Raw genomic sequence first — 23,789 nt, forward strand, 5'->3', positions numbered from 1 at the left:
GGACAAATACTCGGAAATGTAAATTTAAGAATGTAACATAACAACAATCTTTGCTTTTAGACAGTGTTGCCAGATGAAAATTTTGCTTTCTCCCTAAAAAATCTCAAACAGGCGATATTTCCCCCTAAAAAATCCAGTTTTCCCCCTAAATTAAAAAAATCAGTTAATTTCGAACTTATACAATAAAACAAGAAAACGATATCGAATTTTAAGAGATCACCTCGAGAACTTCATTTGAGAAATTGGTCTTGTACACTTCCTCGCTATTGAATAGCTTATACATTTGAGGGGATGGTTCAAAGCTATTGCAATTGTTTGGTAAGGTTAATCTTATTCGAAGAAGGATGCTGCTTTCGGTGCAAAAACACATATTTTTTCAAGGCATTTTGTGTTCTTAGGAAATCGTGCTTGCAATTCGTCCGTGAGTTTAATCAAGCAGTCCCTGCATCGTTTTTTTATTATGTATATCAAGTGGTTCCCAGAAACCGCCAGCATCAGCTGGTAACACTTGTACTCGTGACCATTATTTTTTGATATTTTTGCCATATTTAGGTTGTTTTTATGCGTGGCAATATTTTACGAAATCACATATTCTTGTGTTTTTTTCAAAACATTTGGGTAATACAATTTCCAAAAAAAAACCCCAAAACTTTCCCCCTAAAAATTGCTCCCCCCTAAAATTCCCCCTAGTACGTCAAAAAACCCCTAAATCTAGGGGGAAAACCCCTGATCTGGGAACACTGCTTTTAGAGATGCTCTCCGGCAAGCATTTGGCCGCTTTGCAATTTTTGGACCTTTGAAAGTGACTCCACATTTTTGACTTGCCAATGCGTTGATTTTTTTCCGGGGCTGTGACTTCTACATCTATGCTTAAATCTGTGCCTGAACGAAATTTGAATGAGTATTTACACATAATCATGCTGTACTTAAGAGACTTTCATCTTCATTTTAATCCGCCAACACCAATAATTTTACAAATAAGAACTCTTTTTTTCTAATTTCAAAAAGTATTAATAACGTTTACCACTATCGATTACTATCGAAACGAAAACCTCGATAGTGTTACAAAACCCAAATATTCGACACTCGATAGGGATGGTAAAACATCGATGACACCTGATGAACATCGGGCTTAGCGATATTCCAAAAACATCGATGTGCGCAACAATGTATTTCCACCCCTGGCACAAAAACAAGCAACCGATGCCAAAATAAAAGCATAACAATTTAAGAACCGAAAATCGCCAGAAAATGAGCGCGTACTACCGGCGAGCGGCGCTGCGCAAGAAAAGCCCCAGTCGGGTATCCTCCGAGGCGGAGATGAACGAGTCCGGATACACATCCTTTCGGGCGCCGCACAATTCCACTGCGGAGACGCCATTTTTGTTGGAAGACACTGAAAGCGAGAACTGTCGCAATGCGTCGAACACCTCAATGTTGATTCGGGGGCTCTCCACGCCCAGTGGCCATCACGAGCCGGACCTGCACTGGGGCAAGCCATATCCGAGGTCCCAGCCGCAGAGCCAGGGATCCGTGAAGGAGGATCCCTTTTCCCTGACGCCTCGCCTGGAGGAGGCGTACAGCCTGCCAAAGCGCCGCAAGAAGCACTTTCAGCCACCGCACAGTAGCCCCAAGAAGTCCAAGAAGCTGCTCTTTCCGCAGCTGGATCAACCGCCGGCCAAGAACCGCTTCTACGGCGGCGTGGAGCAGCTGGACATCGTGGCCAAGCTGGCACAGAAGCAACCGGCCCTGGAGTGCATACTGCGCCACGTTGACGCTCACACGCTGGACGTGATGACCCAAGTATCGCTGGCCTGGAAGCAGGCCGTCTGCCGGAGCCAGCGTGACTTGGAGCGCCTCCAAAACCACCGGCTCAAGCTGAGCCTAACCAAAGAGAATCCCTACGTGCCTAAGCGGCGCAGCCATGTGCCCAAGGCAAACCAAACAGTGCCATTGCAGACTTCTAACCACAGCAACCAAGATAACAGTCCCGCCTCGCTAATGGACTCTGGGAACTCGAGCGTCCACCTGATGGAGGTGGATGCCGGAAGGGTTCTGCGCGAGCAAACGCAGCGCGTCAAGTGCCCACGATGCGGCCGTGGCAGTCGCGTCTTCATCAGCGAGATGGCCAAGAGTGGCGACATTCCTCTGTCCCAAACGCTTCCTATTGGACGCCACAACAGCACATTCCTCAGCGCCACTGGGCCGCCCTTAAAGCGCTTCTTGTCCCTGGACCTCGACGATATCAGAACCCCACCGCAAGCAGCCGCATACAACTTTGCCGAATGCACCAGTGTCATCTGCCAGTTCCGGTTCTGCATCAACTGCCTGTGCAAGTCGCATCCCGGCGAGCGGTGCCTGGTCACCGAACTGGACACGCCCTCCAAACTGATGATGCCCCGGGAGCGACTCACGCCGCCACAACGTGCCCAGAACCGCGATCCCAAGATCAGAAGGAAGAACTCGCTCAAGCGGCTTTGCTTTTAGTTTTAGCATAGACCTTTATGTATTAGTAGTATTCGATTTGTTCAAATCTCATTAATTCCGTATTATGTTCACTGCATTAAGTTCCATTTTGTCATCATCATACATTCTCATATTTGTTTTTAAATCGTACACTGTAAGGTTTTTTGGAAATCTATACCTCTGCGAGATTAAGTATTTTTAAACATATGCGAAATATTCACATTTTTACAATTAGAGCTTTAAAAATTCAAGAATTGTACTGTTTTTCTATCTTTCTTTGGGGTGAATGGTGCTATCCGTTTATAAATTTAAATTTAACTATTTTAAAACTTAAAGATCAGGTGATTAACGAAAAGTTTCATTCAAAAACGCTTTGAATATATTAGGCTATTGTTTTGTTTTTTTTTTTTATTTTCTTACAAAACACTAGAAATTAAAATGTTTTGTAGCCATGACCGTCTTGTTCTATACCTTTTTGCTTAGTGTAAAGGATATACTTTTTTTCTCCTCTTTATATGCGTACAATTAAGTTTAAAAACGCTGCTGTCGAACGTCTATATCGTATAGCAGCCATAGGGACGATCGGGAAAAGTTTGTTCAATTTGTTCAAAATCAAAATCTACATAGTGTAGAAACGAAACTGCTGTAAAGTAAATATCCTATTTTACGGGGTTCTTGACTTTTGCAGTTTTTACTAATTCCCCATATGAGTTATGCATATGTTAAAGGTATTTTTAGTATATTTATAAAAGACACTTGGTCACACTGATACAAACACGTGTGGAGTGCGGTCGCCGCACATTATTATTAATCTTCGCTTAAATATTGAATTTAATTAAAACAAAGAAAAGAAGCACAATACCAGGATGAGCACAGCGTTGGCCCAACAGCTGCAGAAATTGGCGGCTCCGCAGTCGTCCATAACGATAGCGGATGCCCGAAGTCGCGCATCCGTGCTCTTCGATCCCAAGGAGGCGGCCACCAAGGACCGGCGCACCATCTATGAGATCGGGCTAGCGGGATTGCAGGAGCTGACCGAATTCAACCCGGACTTCAAGGAGTTCCAGCTGACGCTGTTCGACGAGGCCACACTGACGCTGGAGCGATCCGTGGAGCTGCCGGAGGTCAACAAGCTGCTCGACACGGCGATTGGCAAGTTCCTGCGCCTGTTGTCTCCGTATCTCCTGCTGCGTCCTGCCCACATGGCCTTCGAGTGGCTGCTGCGCCGGTTCCAGGTGCACGAGTACAACCGCAGCGAGGTGATGGCTCTGATCCTGCCCTACCACGAGACCATGATCTTTGTCCAGATCCTACAGACCATGAGGCTACGGTCGGCAGACGCGGACTGGTTCTGGCTGAGGCCACTCCAGCGTCCTGGCGTCTCTCTAGCTAAGACGGCCATCATCAATAGGGCCGCCAGCAACCCCGCCTTTCTGGGCTTTATATGCCAAAACACTCAAAAGGCGGTCAAGGAACTGGGACCGCGAGCTCACCAACTGCAGGCCCAGATCAACTTCTACGCCACCGTCGTTGTGGGCGCCCTGCAAACGGCAAAACCCCTGCAAGATTGGCACATCACCACCATCCTGGAGTCGCTGCTCCGGGGTCTGGTATCGGATACCATCGATTTCATGGCCGCCGCCTATGTGATCGTCGCCCAGCTGGTTTCCCGCACTAAGCTGAAGAGCAAGGTGTGCAACGCCTTACTGGAACGCGTGGCCAACTGTCCGTTCGAGAGGCTTCACAGCGAGTCCCTGCTGTTGCTCGTCTGCATCTATGGCAAGCAGCAGGCCGCTCTGCCGCAATTCAAGCCCGATACAGTCCTTAATCTAGTCGGAAAAAAATGGCTTACCTCGGAGCTGGCTTCCCTGGCCAAGGGCAACATCGCCATCCAGTCCATCTGCATGCCGCTCATGACGGGCGCCGTGGTCGCCATTCGGGAGGAGGACGCAGCCTCCAACTCCTGCAAACTTTTCTTGGACAACCTGATCTCGGATGTGCCACTGGCAACGCCGACTGCCCAGCAAATGATCAAGTGAGTATTTACCTTCAAGTGAACACAAATCTTAGGAAAAATTAACTTAGCTTATCGATTATTAATTACTTAAATACTTTTCGTTTTTATTTACTTTGCTTACAAGTGAAATAAAAGTTATGCTGGTCAGAAATACATACATACTTTGAAGTGTTCTTTACTGCGTTACAAAAAAAAGAAAAAATCCGAAAGTGATTTTTAATATTTAAAAATGCTTAAAGAATAATTTATTTATTAAATAGATTTTAGTTTCTTTTTGGCTAAAATGCTCACAAATAATGATTATTCATGTGTGCATTATACAACTTTGATTGATTAAGTAGATCAACAACTAAAATAATTGATTGGTTTAATGTTAATGTTGAGAATTCTTTAACGATTTTACTAATTTTAATATTTTACACCTTTTAGTTGCTTTCTAGATACTTTTGTGGAGACGGCGAGCGCACCTGAGCCAATGGATACTACCGCAGACTACGATGACGATACCATCGTAATTGATTCGGACGATGAGACAGAGATTGAAAAGACCAGTTTTCAAACCTGGTATTCAGCTTATCTCGAAAAGCTGGAGAGACGTTATCCTGAAGCCTTTGACCTAAGCGTTAAAGAGGCCTTGAGGGCCAAATCCTCCACAAGCAATCGCCAAAAGGCCTTAAAATTGGCTCTAGGTAATTAAATCAGATAATTAAAATTTCCTCAAGGGTTATTTTTTCATTTATACTTCTATTAGGCTTCCGTCTTAATACCACTGATGAAAGGGCGAAGCACGCCTATGAAAGGCTCTACCACTACAGCTCTGACTGGCGTCTGGGTGCTGTCCAACAGCTGCTCCAAAACCTTAAGGTGACAAAGAAGAGAGAGCGCAGCGTAAAGCTCCTGCAGGAGTGTCTGCCCGATAGGATCAATGATGACAGTGGTGCTGTGGTGGCGGCCGTGCTCTCACTGCCCACCGAGGAGCTGGCCGAGATGTTGGGCCCTCTTCCACTGGCCAAAACCCTATGCCGTCTGCTAAATCGCGCTCAATCCAAAAAGGAGCTCGAGTGGATGCCTGTGGTTCCGCTGGCCGTTCGTCACTTAACTTCAGCCCCAGTAAACGGCCACTATGACAAAAATCTGGTGCTCTTGGCGCTGATGCCGCTGCTCTTCCCCTGCGAAGCCCTGGCGAAGCACGAGCATGAGGCACTGTTGATTCTTCTCAGTAGTGATTTTGCTAATAAGGTTCCGTTCTTGGCAGAACTTAAAGTGAGCGATGATTTTAACAACTTTAAGGCCAACGAGCATCGTCAACACTTCCTGGACGTAATAGCGAGCAGCAGTGAGGAGCTGATTAGTCAGGAGAGGGCGCTGCTGCAAAGCGTCCAGGATCATGGAGGTGAAGCCTATATACAGGAAGCCTCCCAATTAACACATCTATTATTGCTGTTGACGGCCTACGCCAAAAGAGAATTGCAACCTCATGAGAGCCTGCACATGCTGGAAAGAATCGTACTATACAGTCGGGGCATCCAGTTCCGTTTGGTTAGGGGCAAACCCAATACCACAACTTCTGTCCCTCTCCAACTGTATGTAGATTTCCTTCTTACTTTGGTTAAAAATACCAAATGGACATCTCTGGCTGCGACGCCTTGGAATCAATTAACGGATGAACTTCGTCTCTGTCTGCGTCTGCTGGAGATAATATGCGCTCAATTCTTCACGGATCGGACTGATCTGCCAGAGCGTCAAGAGTGGACTCGAGCTCTGCAGCAAAGTCTTCAACTAATTCTACCCGAGGCCCAGGACAGACTGGATCTGCTGACCAACTTCTACGTCTTCGAGCGGATGCCGGAATTGTGGCCACGGGACTCGGATTATGCTGTGTTCCGCTTGCAAGGCTTCCTGTTGCTAGAGGCGGTACTATCCAACCCAAAATCGCAACTGAACTGCAGCCTGGTTCACGTGCTGCGCGTGGCCAACGCCTGTACATCGCCACTACAAACACTGCGAGTGCAGGCAATTAACACACTGCAGTTGATCAGCAGTCGCAAATTGGTGTCCCATGTTGAGCAATTGGTGCGATCGCTCCTGCAACGCAAGAGCGAGTTGAGCATGGATCACGAACAGTACGCCCTGATACTATACACCATTCTCGAACCAGAGCACGCCACGGCCAAGGAGAAAATGGTACTCTCCAAGTTAAGAAGGTCGGTCTTAGCTTTGGCCTGCGATCCCAAGCAACCGCCCATTTGTACCGCAGCTCTGCTGTCCGCCCTGAAACACGTCAACGATGAGCACTTCCTTGCGGAATTATTACCCCTTGGTCTTGACTCCCTGACAAAAATCACTGCGGGCGAAGGCAACCAGCATTTGAAACAGCTTCCATGGCCACATAGCGCAATCTACAAGTCGGTGATGGAAAAATTCGAGGGACGTGTAGGACTTAATGTGTTGCTACGAAAGGATCTGGCATGGAAGCTGTTCGAGGAGAGTTTCGCCAACCACGACATCTACGTTCAACTGGAACAGAAGCTCCAGCCATTGCCCTGCATCCTGCTGAATAGTCTCACCCCAGAAACCTACGATCAAATGCAGGCCAAGCACAAGGTGGCACTGATCAAGCTGATTGTTGAGGCGGCCACTAATTCGGACAACGATAGCATTTTCCTGGCCAGCCATCGATTGTTGAAGCGCTGCCGTTTGGAGTGCCAGCCACTTGTGTCGATGCTGGCGGAGATGGTCAGCACCGAGGTGCAGCAGCAGAGACCGCCGACTGCCTCCAAGCGACGTTCAGTAGCGGCCCCCCGACTGGATCTAACAACCCCATCCTGGAAGCATGGAATGACTCTTCTCGAGCTGGTGGAACACAAGAAGCAGCTTGTAGGAGCGGAGCTGCTGATTCCACAGCTTTTCGATCTTCTGGAGGTCTGCCTAAAGGAGGAGCACAGTGGCGTCGAGTATCCCAAGCAGCTGATCCTCGCGAACTTGCTTCACTGCTGCCAAACGGCCCAGGCTGCCGGCGTGCAGATAGTCAAGGCTCTTCCCCAATCTTTCTTTCGCGTCGAACTGGTGGTGCAGTGCCTGAGAAACACGCGCAATCCGCAGACCCAGCAGCACGCCTTGCTCCTCCTAACCCACTGTGCCGCCCTGTATCCGCAACAGGTTTTGCTTAAGATTGTGGAGATCTTCACGTTTGTGGGTTCCTCGGTGGCGCGACACGACGATGCCTTCAGTCTGCACATTATTCACAATGTTGTGGAGTCGATTATACCCATTCTGTTGCTAAAGACTGGACATAGAGAGCTGGTTATCCCTGTGCTCAAGGTGTTTGCTGATATTTGCACGGACGTGCCGGTGCATCGGAGATTGCCTCTTTACGCTACCCTGTTCCGCGTACTAGAGCCCAAAGAGCATCTTTGGCAATTCCTGTGCATTGTATTCGAGTCGCAAATGCTTCGGGAGGAGGCCCCTAAAAAAGTATCCTCAGACAAGTCGCGGCTCGACTTTGCTCGCGAACTAACGCTGATGTTCGAGGATTCGACGGTGGCCTTGCAAACGAGCATACGTCTGTTGGAATTCTTGGCCACGCTGCCGACGAGTCAGATCGACCAATTGGGGAGCACCACGGAAAACCAGCTATTTAATGTGCGGGCCCGAACGTTCAAGCAACTCCGCCACTACAAGTACCTGATTATGGACTTCCTGTCGGGAATCAGTAGCTGCAACGAATGGCAGGCAAAAATGAAGCGATCCGATCCCACTGAACTGCTGCCGTATTATCAGGACTTTATCCTAAAGGCGCTCGCGTACGTGGGCGTAGTCAATGGAGCGTTGGAAGCAGCCACCGAAACACCATCTGTAGAGAAGTTCTGGGGGGTGCTGGCTATCCACGTCCACGATGTTTTAGACAATGCCATTGGCCTGTTGGCGCCAGAAGATTTCCTCAGCGTGATCACCGAGCTGCTGCAGCACGATCATGTGTATGTGCGCATCAAGGTGCTAGAACTGTTGGTAACCAAGTTAAGCTCCACGAGCGATTACTTCCAGCATACTGCCGCCGAACACTTTGGAGTGCTTTTTGCGCCGTTTCAGGAGATTATTGACGGGATCCTGGAGAGCGGTCCCAGCAGTGGACAGCAGGCGAAGCTACAACAGACCGCTTTGCACGCCCTGCAGCTCTTGGCCCTACGCCACGGTCGCGAATATGTCGACGAGTGCCGCTCCTTGCTGGCTGCTCTTACCAAGATCACAAAGCGGCGAGCTAACGTGCCCAAGGCAGTGGTGGGCAATGTTGTGTTGACTCTCGTCGAGATCTGCGCCAGTCTCAAGGCCCACGCCCTAGCGCAATTGCCCAAATTCGCGCCCCAGCTTACGGAACTACTGAAGGAACAGGTTTACCAGATGGCCACGCTCAAGCAGGGACCGGACTACGTCTGCTCCACTCTGATAACTGGTAAGTCAGCCAACCCTCAGAGATTTTCTTTTACTGTTGGTTAGAAGGTTAATCTTAACTTATTCTTCTCTTTTAGCTTGGCACACGCTTTTCAAGGCATTGCCACTTTTCCTAGGACCCTATTTGGTGGACATCATCGCAGGCCTAGCGCGCCTCTCGGTGCAACTGGATAATCCGTTGCTGTTGCAGGATAAGCGCGCCCAGGATCTTAAGCAACGTCTTGTAGACGTTTGGGCTGCGGTGGCCCAGGGCGTGCACGTACGCATCCTTGTGCCCAGTTGTGCAAAGGCCTTTTCATGCCTTCTAGAGCAGCAAGCTTACGACGAGTTGGGACAACTGATGCAGCAGCTCCTGTTGCAGAGCATCCAACACAATACCGGTGCTGAATTGCAATCGGTGCAAGACTCTCTCAGCGAGCTGTTTCTCCAAGCGCTGGACTTCCGTCTGCAGGTGCGTGAACGCGGCTTGGAAAGGCAACTGGTTTCAGATGTTGAGACGGCTATTGCCGAGACCTTCGTGACCTGGATTCTAAAGCTGTCCGAGACAAGCTTTAGACCCATGTATGCTCGGGTGCACAAGTGGGCGTTGGAGAACAGCTCCAGGGAAACAAGGCTTACCTACTTCCTACTGACCAACCGGATCGCCGCGGCTCTTAAGTCGCTCTTCGTACTGTTTGCCAGCGAATTTGTCGAAGACTCCTCACGATTGCTGGCAGAGCACAATTCTCTGCATCCGGAGTTCGAAGCCGGAGTACCGGAAGATGATGTGGAGTTGTTGACGGCTATACTGAACACTCTGCATCACGTGTTCTTGTACTGCAACGAGGACTTCATCAACGAGCACAGATTCAACGCGATGATGCCGCCGCTGGTCAATCAGTTGGAGAACGAGACTGTACTTGGAAGTGAACCACTGCAGCAGGTGCTCAGCAATAGCATCGCCCAGCTGGCGGTGGCCACCAACGATGTGATGTGGAAGCAGCTTAACAACCAAGTGCTTCTAAAGACGCGCACATCAAATCCGGACGTGCGGATACTGGCCTTCAACAGCTGCGTAGCCATTGCTCGTAAACTAGGCGAAAGTTACGCACCCCTTTTGCCGGAGACTGTTCCCTTCATCGCCGAACTTCTGGAGGACGAACACCAGCGCGTGGAGAAAAACACACGCAGTGCGGTGCAGGAGCTGGAGACCATTCTGGGCGAGCCGGTTCAAAAGTATCTTTAAATATGCAAAAGCGATCTTTTGTGTAACTAAAATGTTCATAAAATATTCAAATAAATTTGATTTATTCAAATTCAAAAAATTTTACTACCAAATTGTAACTTGTTTTTACTTTTTACCAAATTGTTAGGCTTCTCAACCAATCAGCCTCTACAGATTTTTAAAGGTATTATAAAGTTAAGAATATTTCAGAATATCAGAATATTTTAAGTTTTTTGAAATCTGCAAAGGTATAATCCAACTTTTTGTTCATGTATCTCAGGTAACATTTTTTATATACTTTACACAGGATTGTAGGGGTAGCTAACTTTTCATTCAATCATAAATTTTTTTTAGTTTACATGCCTCCCTGCTGTAATAAAAATTAGAGTTGGAACTCATCAGCTATAGAATGACATAAAACTAGCATATTTTGCAACAAGTTCTTATAAAAAGAAAATGGAATAAAAGCATTAAATTGGAAATCAGATATGGCTTGAAACTTTATGGTTTGCCGCACAAATGGGATTGTGGCGCCTTCTACCTATATTCCGAAACAGTAATTTAACCTAATGTTAAAACTGTACTTGATGCATTATTCGAATAGCATAGATAATAGGAAAACACATAGTTCTTTAACTTATTTATTTCGGAATGCAATGTCCGCTTAGACTAGTGTACAATAAGAAAACAATCATCATTACTCTTGACCCAACCAGAAGTCAGCGATGTGGACTGGACTATGTGTTGTAGGTGTAGGAAATGGTGGGGATGTGGGCGTTGTTGAGCGTGTTGTCGTGCGTCTCCTTGTCCTCGGGGATTTCGGGATCCTCGCGCTCCTCCTCCTCGTCGATGATGCTGATGTCGCGGATGGACGGCCGGTGACTGCGTCGCCAGCCGCTGAGATCCTGCGGCTGCTTGGTCTTGGTCAGCAGCTTGGTTCCCGTCACCGAGATCATGATTGCTCCGAGCGGAGCGGTCAGAACAATACTGAACACGCAGATCGTCTGCACAATGTTCGCCCAGTTCCGTTCCTCGTCCGTGGAGTTCTCGTCCAGATGCTTCAGTGCCACGGGTCCGAGGGCCGCCTGCACAGTGGCCTTGGCCATCCACGACAGTCCGACGAAGAACTTCTCCTTGGTGTTCAATCGATCCCCGAACGCAATGCCCGCCGTGGTGAAAATACGCAGGATGGCGCCCGTGAAGATGCAGGCCGCTCCAATGGACACCGTGTGTCCATCCAGCTCGCGTATCTTTATGGTGGCACCGGTCAGCCCGAACAGAATCGGCTCGAAGATCATCCAGAAGATCTCGAAGGCAGTGGACACCGGGTTGTCCTCCACATCCCAGCCGTCCTTGCACCAGAACAGGTTCGAAACGAAGGCCGAGAAAACCACGGCCAGCGGTCCTGCGCCCTCGAAGCCCAGCTCTTCACTGCCATAAATGGCCATGAGGCCGCCGGTGAAGAGTAGCAGCGTCCGCAGCGGCACCACATAGGCGTCTCCCTTCTCCGGAAAGATGCGGGCCAGCGATCCCCAGACTACGCCGAAGCCCAGGCCTCCCAAGATGCAAACCGGAGCCTGGGCGATCTGGTAGGCCAGTCCCTTGTCGGAGAACATCACTGTGCTGATGATGCCGAATATGGCCACCGACAGGGCATCGTCCACTCCGGCCACGGCCACCACCAATGTGGGAATACCCTTGGCCACGCCGTAGCCCTTGGTTCGCAGACGGAACAGGCACGGCACCACCACAGCTGGAGACACTGCGGCAATGATGGAGCCCAGCAGGAACGCCCAGATCCATGGCAGGTCGAGGAGGAAGTGCGACATCACGGCCATCACAACCGCTTCCACGCACCATGGGATTATGCCCAGCTTCAGGATCGTCTTGTACACCTTCTTGAAGGCCTCCGGCTCCATTTCGAGTCCAGCTCGAGTCAGGATTATGGTCAACGCAAATTTGCGCAGGTGGGCCGTCACTTTGGAGAAGTCGCCATCAATGTTTGCCCAGCCCACATTCTGGTAAAATACAAATTAATCAAATTTATATAAATAAATAATCTACTATGACTAGTAGATATGTAAATGTATACATATGTATAAGTTTGTGAAACTTGTAAGAACACCAAATCTTTTTAATGCAATACAAAAAACAAACCCAATTGAAAGGATTATTAGTTGGCTGAATTATCATTTTAACTAATGAAATATACAACACATAACATCAATTATTTGTAATTCTCACCTGGAAGAGAATGCCCACCAGGAGCATGCCGATTAGTCGCGGCAAGGTGGTCAGCGATATCAGGTAGCCACCAAAGTTGGCGGCCACAGTGAGAACGACCAGGCCGAACAGCTGTCCTCCAGGGGCAGCCGAGTCGCCAATGATCACAAAAGCCGTGATCCAGATCAGGACACCTGTAATTCAGGAAAGGGTATTACAATTTTAGCATAAACTATGAAGGTGTTAATATGCCCCGACACTCGTTGAGTAAAAGGGTGTATGAAATTCAGTAAAGGATATTACAATTATAGCATAAACTAGCATAAAGGGTATATTCAGTTCGTTAAAAAGTATGTGAAAGGTAGAAGAAAGAAAGGTATTCAGGATATCTAGCCAAGCTCAAGTAAATTTACTCTATTTGTAACACTGTAATTTAAAGCGGGGTATTTGACTTAATCTTCTAGAAATTTAGAATCTGAATCTAGAATTACTTACCAATCAGAATAATGGAAACTAGTCGGGAGACCGTTCTAAATGTGGGGCACAGCGGGTAGGGGAATATCTTTTGCCAGAAGGGCGGCTCCCAGGACGACGATGGCTCCTCGCCGCGGCACTTGAGGCAGAATGTGTACATCCAGGACTCCTCCACGTAGTTGGCCCCGCCACTGCTGTCGCCCCCGGAGGTGTGTCCCATTTGGTGACCATTATACTTTGAATTGAGCACGTCCAGCGCATTCTGTCTGTAGTTTTCTGTAAAACATGTGGGTTTCAATGCTTTAGTGAATGAAATAAACTATTAACTTGGGTACGCAAGCACTTGGTTCTACGTTCCCCAGAACCCAAGAAAATTATCTCGTCAGCCATCATGGATCTCTAATTAGGTGATAAGTATGGGCATATCGAAGGGGAATTCGTACGTCAAAGGCAAGACCTACGCAATAATATTGGGCATTGGTATAGCCCACTTCCCCAGGTTCGCTAATTGATAATGTCGACTGGAAAATGAAATAGACGCAGAACCAAAGCCCTTGATCAAACAGTGAGTTGAACTTGAGACATTTGCATTTTTCAACTGGTTAATTCACACCGCAATATCAACGAGCCCGTGACAAAGGGGCTGGCTTAATAGGAAACTTTCTATAACCCACAATATGTTGAAATCTCAGTGACTCAATAATGGAAAATATCAATCAATATCAAAGAACACTTCATCTTCTCTAATTTTTTAATCTCACCAGCTCAAAATTCTTACCGATTTATGTGACAATTGACCCTGCAAAGATTTGTCGTCAGTCCGTTCATCCGTCCGTTTATCCGTTCGTTCATCCGTCCGTTCATCCGTCCGTTCATCCGCCCGTTCATCCCTCCGTTCCTAGGCAAACTAGACCCTCAGTTTTAAAGCTATATGCTTAAAACTTTCCCAAAAGTTGTCTTTCTATTGCAAGTAGTATATATGTCGGAACGAGCTGGATCGGACGACTATAAGAACAATCGAAAAACAATTAAAACAAGAAAGGAAGTAAACTTCGGCAAGCAGAAGTTTATATACTCTTGCACTTATTACAAACGACTACATTTCGATTATTACTAAAAACAATGAAGCAATAATAATAATAATATTTAAATACTATTAATTACGGTTTTAATTAAATTGAAATCGGACAACACATATATCATCATCTATATCTATAGCTCCCATAGAAAATCAAAAAATTAAAATATATAAAAAATAAAAAAAAATTTGTATTTAGCTGTTTTTCTATTTATCATAATAATATAAAATAATATATAATATTTCTTTCAGATATAGTAATAATTTACTATATCAGTTAGTTTTGTCAAAATTGGACAACAATATCATATAGCTGCCAAAGAAACGATGTCAAAATGCAGCGCAAAATCGACATAGCTTCTTTATTTTTAGTAATATAGGCATAGAAATCAAATGTAGTAGATTTGTAACAACTGCAAGGGTATATAAACTTCGGCTTGCCAAAGGTTGCTTTCTTTCTTGTTTTTTTTAAGTTCCACTCAAAATAAGTTTATTTCAACTTCGAAAAAGATTATAATCCTTATTCTTATTCATTAATCGATTCCATTGAAAATTTAAAAAGTGTTTCCTACTTTATAATTAAAATATAACCGTACTGTCTTGAAAAATTAATTCTTGCACGTTTTTAAAGAATTTCATTTTTTATTGCGGCGCTTGTGATGGAGTTAAAAAAAAACGTGTTTGTTGCGGAACTACACAAGTGCACGCGTGAGAAATGAGGCGTTGCAGGTACAATTTACGCCGCAGACTAAATAATTAATACATTTCTGGCATAGCGACATATAAGTTAACTCCTGAATTGTTGTCTACTATTTGTCTACGTTCTATTGTTTTAGTTCCATGAAATTAACAGTCCAATCGCAGCATTAGAAAACAGTTTTCTGGGCTATTTCGAGATAAAAGCAATTCATTATTGTTACTCTTACCATAGCTGTGAGTAGAGGCGCGATCACTGTCGTTGTCGTGTGGCGCCGTGTCCTTCAGGATGCTCTTCCTGCGAGCTGGTCCTATATCCGTGTGAGAGTGTGTGGAAGTCTGCGATGGGATTACGGAGCAGGGTTAGTTTGGGTAAATGCCAGACTGTTATCGCTAACACAAGTGCAAAGCGTGTGCCCATATATATTTTCATTAGGAGATTATATACTCGGTACACTGAAAATCCGATTTTACGATGCCCTCATCAACCGATATGATCGCAATTGACAGCGACTAATGAATCGCTACCTTCCACTCACCTGTGAAATTTTACGCCTCGGGTTTTGCTCGTAGGCGGGATTGTCGTATCCAGCACCGAGACCTCCTGACCCGCCGATCGCCGGCGGATCGGAAATAATGCTGACCCGCCGCTTCGGCTGGCTCTCGATGACGATGGTGCTCTTGTGGTTGCCGGCGCCATTCCCACTCCCATTCGAGTTGGGCATGGGCACGTCGCTGGGCACTGGGATCGGGGTGGGAGCGATCAAGGTCGTCGGGGTGGTGATGGTCGCTGGAGCGCCGACAACGGAGGAATCCTCGCGAGCTCCTGGCTCACCATTGGCCGTCATCGTCTTATGGCTCTGCCGAAACGTAGTTTATGATCAGTTATCTTCGGTCGATGGATGGTTTTATGGGCGTATTAATGGCAGTAAGGCTTACACTAAACATCGGACAGCGAGGCGAATCGAAAGTATAAAAATATTAATAAGCGATACGCCAGTTTTTACAACTATCTCGTTCGACGGTTAGCGATGAAATAAATTCATTACCACGCGGTGGCTTTTCGTCAGCTGCAGGTGCACATACACACACACTCATACACAGAGCCACCTGCTGAGGTACACTGGGCGAAATGGCGAGGCGTTAATTAAAAAGTCAAACAGTTATTTATCAAGTCAATCGCTGTATATACATTTATATAGTGACATAAAAGGTGGTTGTGGCAGTTAATCATTTGTTGTCGACAACCAAAATTATATTTAGTATCAAATATTCGTATACTTTGGTTTGATCATAAACAAAATATGCTTTAAATATGATGTGTATTTTTAAACTATTCTTAAATTAACCTTTCGTTATAAGCATATACTAAACAAAAACGTATTGATTCTAAAGTAATGTTAACTATTCAATTCATATAGGTGCAGTACTACGTCAGAAAAAGCTTTAATCTATTTTTTGTTGACTTCTTGTTTATTCTTCTTGTACATTTTTGATTTCATTTAGTTCTTAATTTTATTTATATTTTTCCCAGTGCCTATGAGAATTTGTGAAAACGTAAAAGGCGGCGTAAATATTAAATAAATATTGTAAAAACTTCTAAAAACCACAATTAAAATTAACAGCTATTAGCTTTAATTATATCACCGAACCGAACGAGACACATGATATGCGCTCTGTGATATGGATATGTACACATGACTCTTAATATGAATATGTAAAAACCTGGTCGGTTCTCGCTTTGATGACCAAGAAGTTTTTTAGCCATTTGTTTGGCGTTCAATTATGACGCGTTTTATCTAAATAAATTCACGTGAGCTCGGTTTTATTTCTGTCCCTCTTTTCCCTTTTTGTTTTTTACAGGCGCGTTGAGACGTCTCGAAATAATGAGGCTGAATGGATTATTCTATACATTTGGTGATTATTTGTTTTTTGGGACTTTCCATTGTTTTTGCTATTTTTTCGTTTCTGCGGCGAGGAGAATAAAATGTGACATTAAGTCATGCGGTTCGTTAGCTGAAATCAAACAAAGCCACATGCGAGATGTTGATTTAAAATTGTTTTTTCCCCCCGAAGTTGTTCAAAAGTTGCGTTATACCATTTGCTAATTTATGGTTCACACAAAAGCTTGCAGCAAATAGCAGGTGACAAGTCTGTCTGAATTTGATTTCAACCGATTTGAGGTTTAGGGACCAACGGAGATAATAACACATTTAAATAGTACAAGGATCTACGATGTTGGAGTACACTGATCTTATTCATAACAATTACTCAGTCATTAATCAATTTGCAACATGTTGACTTTATTCACGCTCTGATTAGAGCACTAAATATAGACTTAAATGGGAAGAAATGGGGAAGGCAGCAGAGCAGTCGATATCAGGAAGGTTGGCGACAGAAAAAGTCTATTTGCAATCACAACTGCATAATTGGCCAGCCACGCTCAATGTTTTCAATTTTCACCTCTAATTAGCGCCGTTTCAACAAAAGTCTGCTATTGATATGAGTAATTTGCTGTGAAAAAATTGTTTTAGACAATATTTATGCTTGGACAGTCACCCCAGGAGCGAATAAAATATAATATAAATATTAATCTGGACCGATGCCTGAAAACCCGAGTGACTCCGTATTTGTATTTTTTTGGGGCTCGTGGCTCTAATTGACGCGTGTCTGGTCTCATACAGACCCGAGTTGACAAACTTTTCGACACATCATCTTCATCATCGGCGTATCATAGTCACGTGCTATCATGCGAACAAAGCGTCTTAATTAGCATTCGTGTGTCATCTGTTTCGGCTTTAAGCCCTACCAGCTAATATATCTGCCTATATACCCGTGTGTGTGCGCCAATGAACTAGCGTATATGTAAATACGGCCATCTACAGGTCATCTATAGGTTGAATTGCTCTGGGGAATCCTCAGCTTGGCAATTGATTAATTAATTAAGATATGCATTGTATTTTATTACCCTAATTTGATATATTACCCTCATTATCTTTATATTACATGTTATATGGGCACAAATGTACATATTCTATATATGTACAAGTTTAGGTTTTTCCTTCAAATAAGCTATCCTTTTTTTAATCACATAGCTAATATTACATTTACTTAAACTTTCTTTCAGTTTCACTATTTAAAATGGATTCATATGTATTCAGTTCTAAAATTATAAATTATTTCGGGCACATCGTTTTTGTTTGTATACCCTTGCAGAGGGTATTATAATTTCAGTCACAAATTGCAACGCAGTGAAGGACAAATATCCGACCCTGTGAAGTATATAATATCTTAATCATCATCACTAAGCGAGTCGATCTATCTCTATATTTTCGCCCGTCTGTCTGTTTCTAGGCAATCTAGTCCGTATGGTTTAAAGTTATTTCAGAAATATGGTGTTACAAAAATTAGACGATGGGTCCTATCGGGAAAGAAAATAAAATTATTACTTCGTTCTTTCTTAACATATATACATATATATGAATATACTCCGAAATTTAGTCATTTCTAACGATTAATTATTGTAATTACGGTTACAATTTCGTAAAAATCGGTCGATTATATTAATTTTATATAGCTGACTAGGAATCTTGCTTCATTGTTTTTAAGCATCGAAATCAAAATAAAACAAGAAAGGAAAGCAAACTTCGGGCGGAGCCGAAGTTGATATACCCTTGCAGAATATTCTGTAAATTATATTCTCCAAAATTATTTATATGATGCATTCTTAATACTCATAAAAAACCCCAACTTCCTAACTTTAAAAACACCAAAGTTATGTCATTTCCAATCGTTCAGTTATATGGCAGCTATAGGATATAGTCGGTCGATCCTTATGAAATTTGGCAGGCCGGATTGATTGGCCAAAAATAAAACCCATAGATAATCCCAACTTCCTAACTTTACAAACACCAAAGTTATGGCATTTCCGATCAATCAGTTATATGGCAGCTATAGGATATAGTCGTCCGATCCTTATGAAATTTGGTAAGTCAGACTGATTGCCAAAAATAAAACCCATAGAACTTCCTAACTTGCTAACTTGAAAAACACCAAAGTTATGGCATTTCCGATCGTTCAGTTATATGGCAGCTATATGATATAGTGGCCCGATCCGGCTCGTTCCGACTTATATACTACCTGCAATAGAAAGACAACTTTTGGGAAATTTTCAAGCAGATAGCTTTAAAACTGAGAGACTAGTTTGCGTAGAAACGGACGGACGGACAGACGGACATGGCTTGATCGACTCTCCTGGTGATGCTGATCAAGAATATATATACTTTATAGGGTCGGAAATGTCTCCTTCACTGCGTTGCAAACTTTTGACTGAAATTATAATACCCTCTGCAAGGGTATAAAAATATTTAATTATGGTAACAGCTGCAAGGGTATATAAACTTCAGTTTGCCGAAGTTTGCTTCCCTTTTTTTTATGAATTTATTTATTTATAGAGACATTTTGTGTAGGGTAGATAAAGAACCATAATATATTATAAGTATAATAAAATAAAGTGAATGCTAAATAGAAATAATTTGTACAATGGGAAACAAAATGTTGTTATAGAACGGTATTTTAAAATAGTTAGCTTAAGAAAATAATATTTAAAACAAAAAAATTTTATAAATTTTAACTATGATTTAACGCTTATTTAACAAAGAAATGAAAAGCTTTTTCAGTTATACTAAAATACTTTTTGTGAATAGCAGTCGAGATAATACAGTTTTTTCTCAATCAATTATTACTAAGTTCTTATTTATATATTACATCACACAAACTGTCATCTATAATTCTATATAATGTTATTAATTTTTTACGGTATACTTTAAAAATACCTGAAAACACGATTTTTTGAGTTTAAGTTCGACATTCTACTAAGCCCTTGTTAATCAGTTTTGCTTTCAGTTTTGTTTTCGTCAGATTTGCCGCTTTTTGACCTTGTCGGAGGTTGCCCCTTTCCCTTAACCGAAACCCTCCTGCACCCACACCAAAAAGCATTTTGCATTGCCAACGAATGAACAACGTCGAGGAATGATTCTACGTGACATGTTTGCCTGATCGGATTGGCCAAAGCATAAGCAAATTCGATGTAGTTAGTTAGTTGGCTCAGTTGGCTGGAGCGGTCAGTTGGAGGGCCGGCGAGCTGGTCAGCAGTGCCAAGCCGTTTTTGCCGAAAAGGTTTTCCTCGAACGACCCGAGCCCAATTGCACAATAGTCACAGCCAAATGGGGGCCAAAAGCATTTACATTTTACACCGATTTTGAAATTACGTAGGTGCTCGATGGGCGAGCTTGGTTGAAGAAGGTTGGAGGTGGCTTACTTTCAGCTACCGGTTACGCGATTCACTTTCAAACCTGCCCAGACAACAAACGTATTTCTGTTCTTCATTTCGGCTTTGTAATTGGCCCTGTGTTGTTCTATTGCTTTTGTATTAATCTAATCGATTGCTAGGAATGAGCATTGTCTACAAAACTGCTCAACAATAGATTATCAGAACAGATAATAAGTTTCGCATTCTTACACAATTAATCCCCTAAGCACTTCAGTGAAGGAAGCGTGTAAATTTTGAGAACAATTCACTTGAATTACGAGGAATTTAAATGGAGGGAAAATGTAGTATGTTATTTCCACGGCTTGTTATCACGCAGAGTCACATGTGGCCGATAGGCAGATATGATGATATTGGACACTTGGCTAATCTCCTTGGCCTTTTCCCGGTTACGATAAGCCAGCTATAGGGCACTGTTAATTACCTACGGCTATGACGATTTATAAATTAATCAATGTGGGTAAATATAATTAATGCATTTAACAATTAATGTTATTATAACACAGATAAGGGAAACACAGGGACAGGGAGCTCAATTAGCTATTTTTCTATTTTAAATATATACATATACCCGAAAATAGAAAGAAATCCTCCGCAGTAAGAAATATGTAAATTAAAGAAATGTAAAATCTAATTTAGTCGTATTCGCTTTTTAAATCGAGTACCGGAATTTTCAAATTAATATATCTTTTTAACAAGAAATTTTTTATTATTATTATAGGAATATTTGTAAAAACACTGATATCCATTACTTTCCTGATGGAAGCAATCATCGTAGTTCAAAGCACTCTTAATTGGGTATCAATAAAAGAGAGTTTATTACCACGAATTGGTATAACTGTAAAACTTCAGAATGACGTCAAGTAGAGTCGTTCTTCAACTCTCAGTTTGCCGTTCAATTGATCAATTAAACTGTTTTTTGTAAAGACAGGCACTATATACGATCTCACTCCTAAAGAAAGTTAAAGAGAATTCTTTAAATAACGCACGATAGAAGTTATCAAGTGCTAGATGGCATCAGTGGAATCTTTTATTGCGGCTGGATTTCGTTGGAGCCATTCGGGGCCAAGCTTTCATAAAGTTATCTTAGGTTGTATATTTGCATTAATTTATAGCAAATATAAAAGTATTTTCAATGATTGATGGATGCATGTAGAAAATCCGTATAATATAATATGTTCGCGGCTTATCTGACAAACGCGGCCGATAGGAAAGGGCGCTATACACAAAAAGATTTAGCCATAAAGATCGAATCGAGTAAGAAGGAAAATAAAAATCAACCAAACTCTTGAGTGAGCCGATCATAAAAATCGAATGGCTATCGTTCGGTGGGTCGATAAGGGAAGGTGATGGGGTGGAGACCCCTTATCGTTCCGCCGGATGAGTTAATTGGCTTGTATTGCCCTACTACCCCAACTACCGTGCGGCGAAGTGTGAATTGTGATTGATTCCGAATGCTAAATAAGCGGACGGGATTGGGTCCCCTTTAAATTGGTTTCACGATTGCGATCGGATCGCGAATATGTGTGATTACTCCACTTACGAGTGTTTCATTAACAGACCCACTCCACTCGAATATCAATCAGCCATGAATGTTATTTCTATATGATCGTTTTCGGTTTCGATTTCGGTTTCGTTTTCGTTTCCCCTGCCTTGTTTTGGGATTTCGGCTCAGGTTGTTTTCTGTCGGTTTATCTCCCTCAATTGCGGGAATTGTTTATTAAAACATTATCAATATCTGTAATCCGCATTCGGATCCACTTCACTCTGTACTACACTCGTTTTGTCTGGCTTGGGCTATTGTCATTAGTCGCGTTGACAACTGCTAATTGTGGTAAGTGTTTATTGGCCCAATTTTCGAGGCATTAGATAAGATTTGCTCTAGGTTTCTCTTTTAATTATGCATGTATTTCCGTTACATTTAGTAAGACCTGTTTATCACAGGGCTCTGTGAGAGACCTCCTCTGGTTATCTTAGCCGCACAAATTGTGAACTTAAATGATGAGTATTTTGGAGATGTCTTGAACGGTTCTTACTTAAACAAAGTACTTAATGGTACCATAAAAGTGATTTATTGGAGCGCGGCTCGTTTGGTGTGGAAGTTTATGAAAATGCACAGAAAATAGTACTTATATAGCGATCCGATATTTTCATTTTTCAATTAAATTAGAATGATTTTAAGAAAACCTAAGAACCTATCGGAAATAGATTTGAATAATTTGGCTTTTTAAGTTTAAAACAAGAGAGAACGCTATAGTCGGGTGCCCCGACTATCAGATACCCGTTACTCAGGTAAAGGGAGTGCGAGGGAGATGGAGATAGAAACTTTGATCACGCATAACTTTTTAACGAATGGTCCGATTTGAAAAATGTCTTCTACATTTCGATAGGTATTGATAAACACAATAAAACTGCATTTTTACTTTTCCGAAATATTTAAAGTTTTAAAATCGTATATAAGCGATTGTGGGCGTTAAAGGGGGCGTGGCACCTTTTTGAAACAAACTTGCGCTGCGTAGGAACTCCTAGAATCTGCATGCAAAATGCCAATCTTCTAGCTTTTATAGTTTCCGAGATCTCAGCGTTCATACGGACAGACAGACAGACAGACGGACAGACAGACGGACAGACGGACAGACGGACAGACGGACAGACGGACATGGCTATATCGACTCGGCTAGTGACCCTGATCAAGAATATATATACTTTATAGGGTCGGAAACGCTTCCTTCTAGCTGTTACATACTTTTGCACGAATACAATATACCCTTTTACTCTACGAGTAACGGGTATAATTACATTGATATTTTTCACAGTAATTATCTTTATCTGGTATCTTATAGATGAAAATGTACAGAAAATATTATTTATATATTTCATTTGTAAATATACAAGATTAGAATGATTTTAAGAAAACAAAGAACCTATCGAAAATAGATTTGAGTAATTTGCCTTTTTAAATTTGAAAAGCAAATTATTCAACTCCATTGTACATTAATATTTTTTCACAGTAATTATCATTTTTAGAATTTTCTTATATATGTATGTCAATGCCATTTTTATTTCCTTTAGTTTCATTATAATTCCGACATTCATTCATTTATATATTCTGGACTGCAAAAACTTTCTGTTTATGCAATAAAATATGAATAACAAAGTGCGTATGTACTACACGTGAGTACTTCATTGTTCTTCAATTGCTGCCATCCTCATACAAATTATTGCGTTCTGGAACTCGTTCACCGCTTACATTAATGGCTTAACCCGCTTGACACGTTCGATTAATAACATTTTAAATTATGATACAATTGGTAGCACTGCAAATTGATTTTCCTTATGCAATAAAATATTATTAAGCCTTCATTTCGAGTTCATTAAGAAATCATTCACATTTCGTTAATTTCGTCCAATATGCAAATGAGCAGCAAAACGTAAATAAGGCAAAACATCTGAGAACCAAATTAATAACAGCTCAAAGTCGAAAGCGGGCGTTTTAATCATAAGCGAGTGTAATTTGCATTGCAGTTGTGGTGGCTGTTTTTGCATTCGATACCAAAAAACACGTACTAACAGAAATGTGAAATATCTAGAGTATTTTTTTTATTCCCAGGCACTGAACTTAAATGTGGGAGTAAGGCAAATGTGCGGTGGGGAAACCTACTTTGTATTCACACAGCGGTCGGGAAATTAGACAACTTTCGTTGATGTCTCAAATCTCTTTGCACTTATCGTTCTTCTCGGTTGGTTCAATTAATTAAGACTCAGAAGTCGTTCTTCGGAAACTTTTAATTTCATATTCGCACAACGCGATCCATGGAAACAAAAACTGAGGCGAAGACGATCCGCGACCTGC

General features: G+C 42.9%; 3 protein-coding genes across 4 annotated transcripts; 2 read left to right on the plus strand and 1 right to left on the minus strand.

Moving 5' to 3' along the window:
• The first annotated feature begins 1,156 nt into the window (after positions 1-1,156).
• Positions 1,157-2,720, plus strand: LOC108050382. Its single transcript, XM_017132055.1, has one exon. It carries the CDS (start codon positions 1,252-1,254, stop codon positions 2,485-2,487), a length of 1,236 nt encoding a protein of 411 aa, XP_016987544.1. The 5' UTR covers positions 1,157-1,251; the 3' UTR covers positions 2,488-2,720.
• Positions 2,721-3,211: 491 nt separating this feature from the next.
• Positions 3,212-10,236, plus strand: LOC108050364 (HEAT repeat-containing protein 1 homolog). The gene is made up of 4 exons (XM_017132033.1): positions 3,212-4,501; positions 4,913-5,172; positions 5,235-8,933; positions 9,010-10,236. Exons 1-4 carry the CDS (start codon positions 3,333-3,335, stop codon positions 10,155-10,157), a joined length of 6,276 nt encoding a protein of 2,091 aa, XP_016987522.1. The 5' UTR covers positions 3,212-3,332; the 3' UTR covers positions 10,158-10,236.
• A 525-nt stretch (positions 10,237-10,761) lies between these two features.
• On the minus strand, positions 10,762-23,789 carry LOC108050379 (sodium/hydrogen exchanger 9B2). 2 transcript variants are annotated; one of them, XM_017132052.1, is made up of 6 exons: positions 23,598-23,789; positions 15,147-15,467; positions 14,838-14,946; positions 12,855-13,109; positions 12,381-12,553; positions 10,762-12,154 (listed from the first exon to the last, which is right to left on the minus strand). In XM_017132052.1, exons 2-6 carry the CDS (start codon positions 15,453-15,455, stop codon positions 10,874-10,876), a joined length of 2,127 nt encoding a protein of 708 aa, XP_016987541.1. In that variant the 5' UTR covers positions 15,456-15,467; positions 23,598-23,789; the 3' UTR covers positions 10,762-10,873. The 2 variants fall into 2 exon arrangements, with proteins under 2 accessions (XP_016987541.1, XP_016987540.1); XM_017132051.1 differs by lacking the exon at positions 23,598-23,789 and adding an exon at positions 15,547-15,679.

The sequence above is a fragment of the Drosophila rhopaloa genome, unplaced genomic scaffold (genome assembly GCF_018152115.1).
Source record: "Drosophila rhopaloa isolate 14029-0021.01 unplaced genomic scaffold, ASM1815211v1 contig_2, whole genome shotgun sequence".
NCBI lineage: Eukaryota > Metazoa > Arthropoda > Insecta > Diptera > Drosophilidae > Drosophila > Drosophila rhopaloa.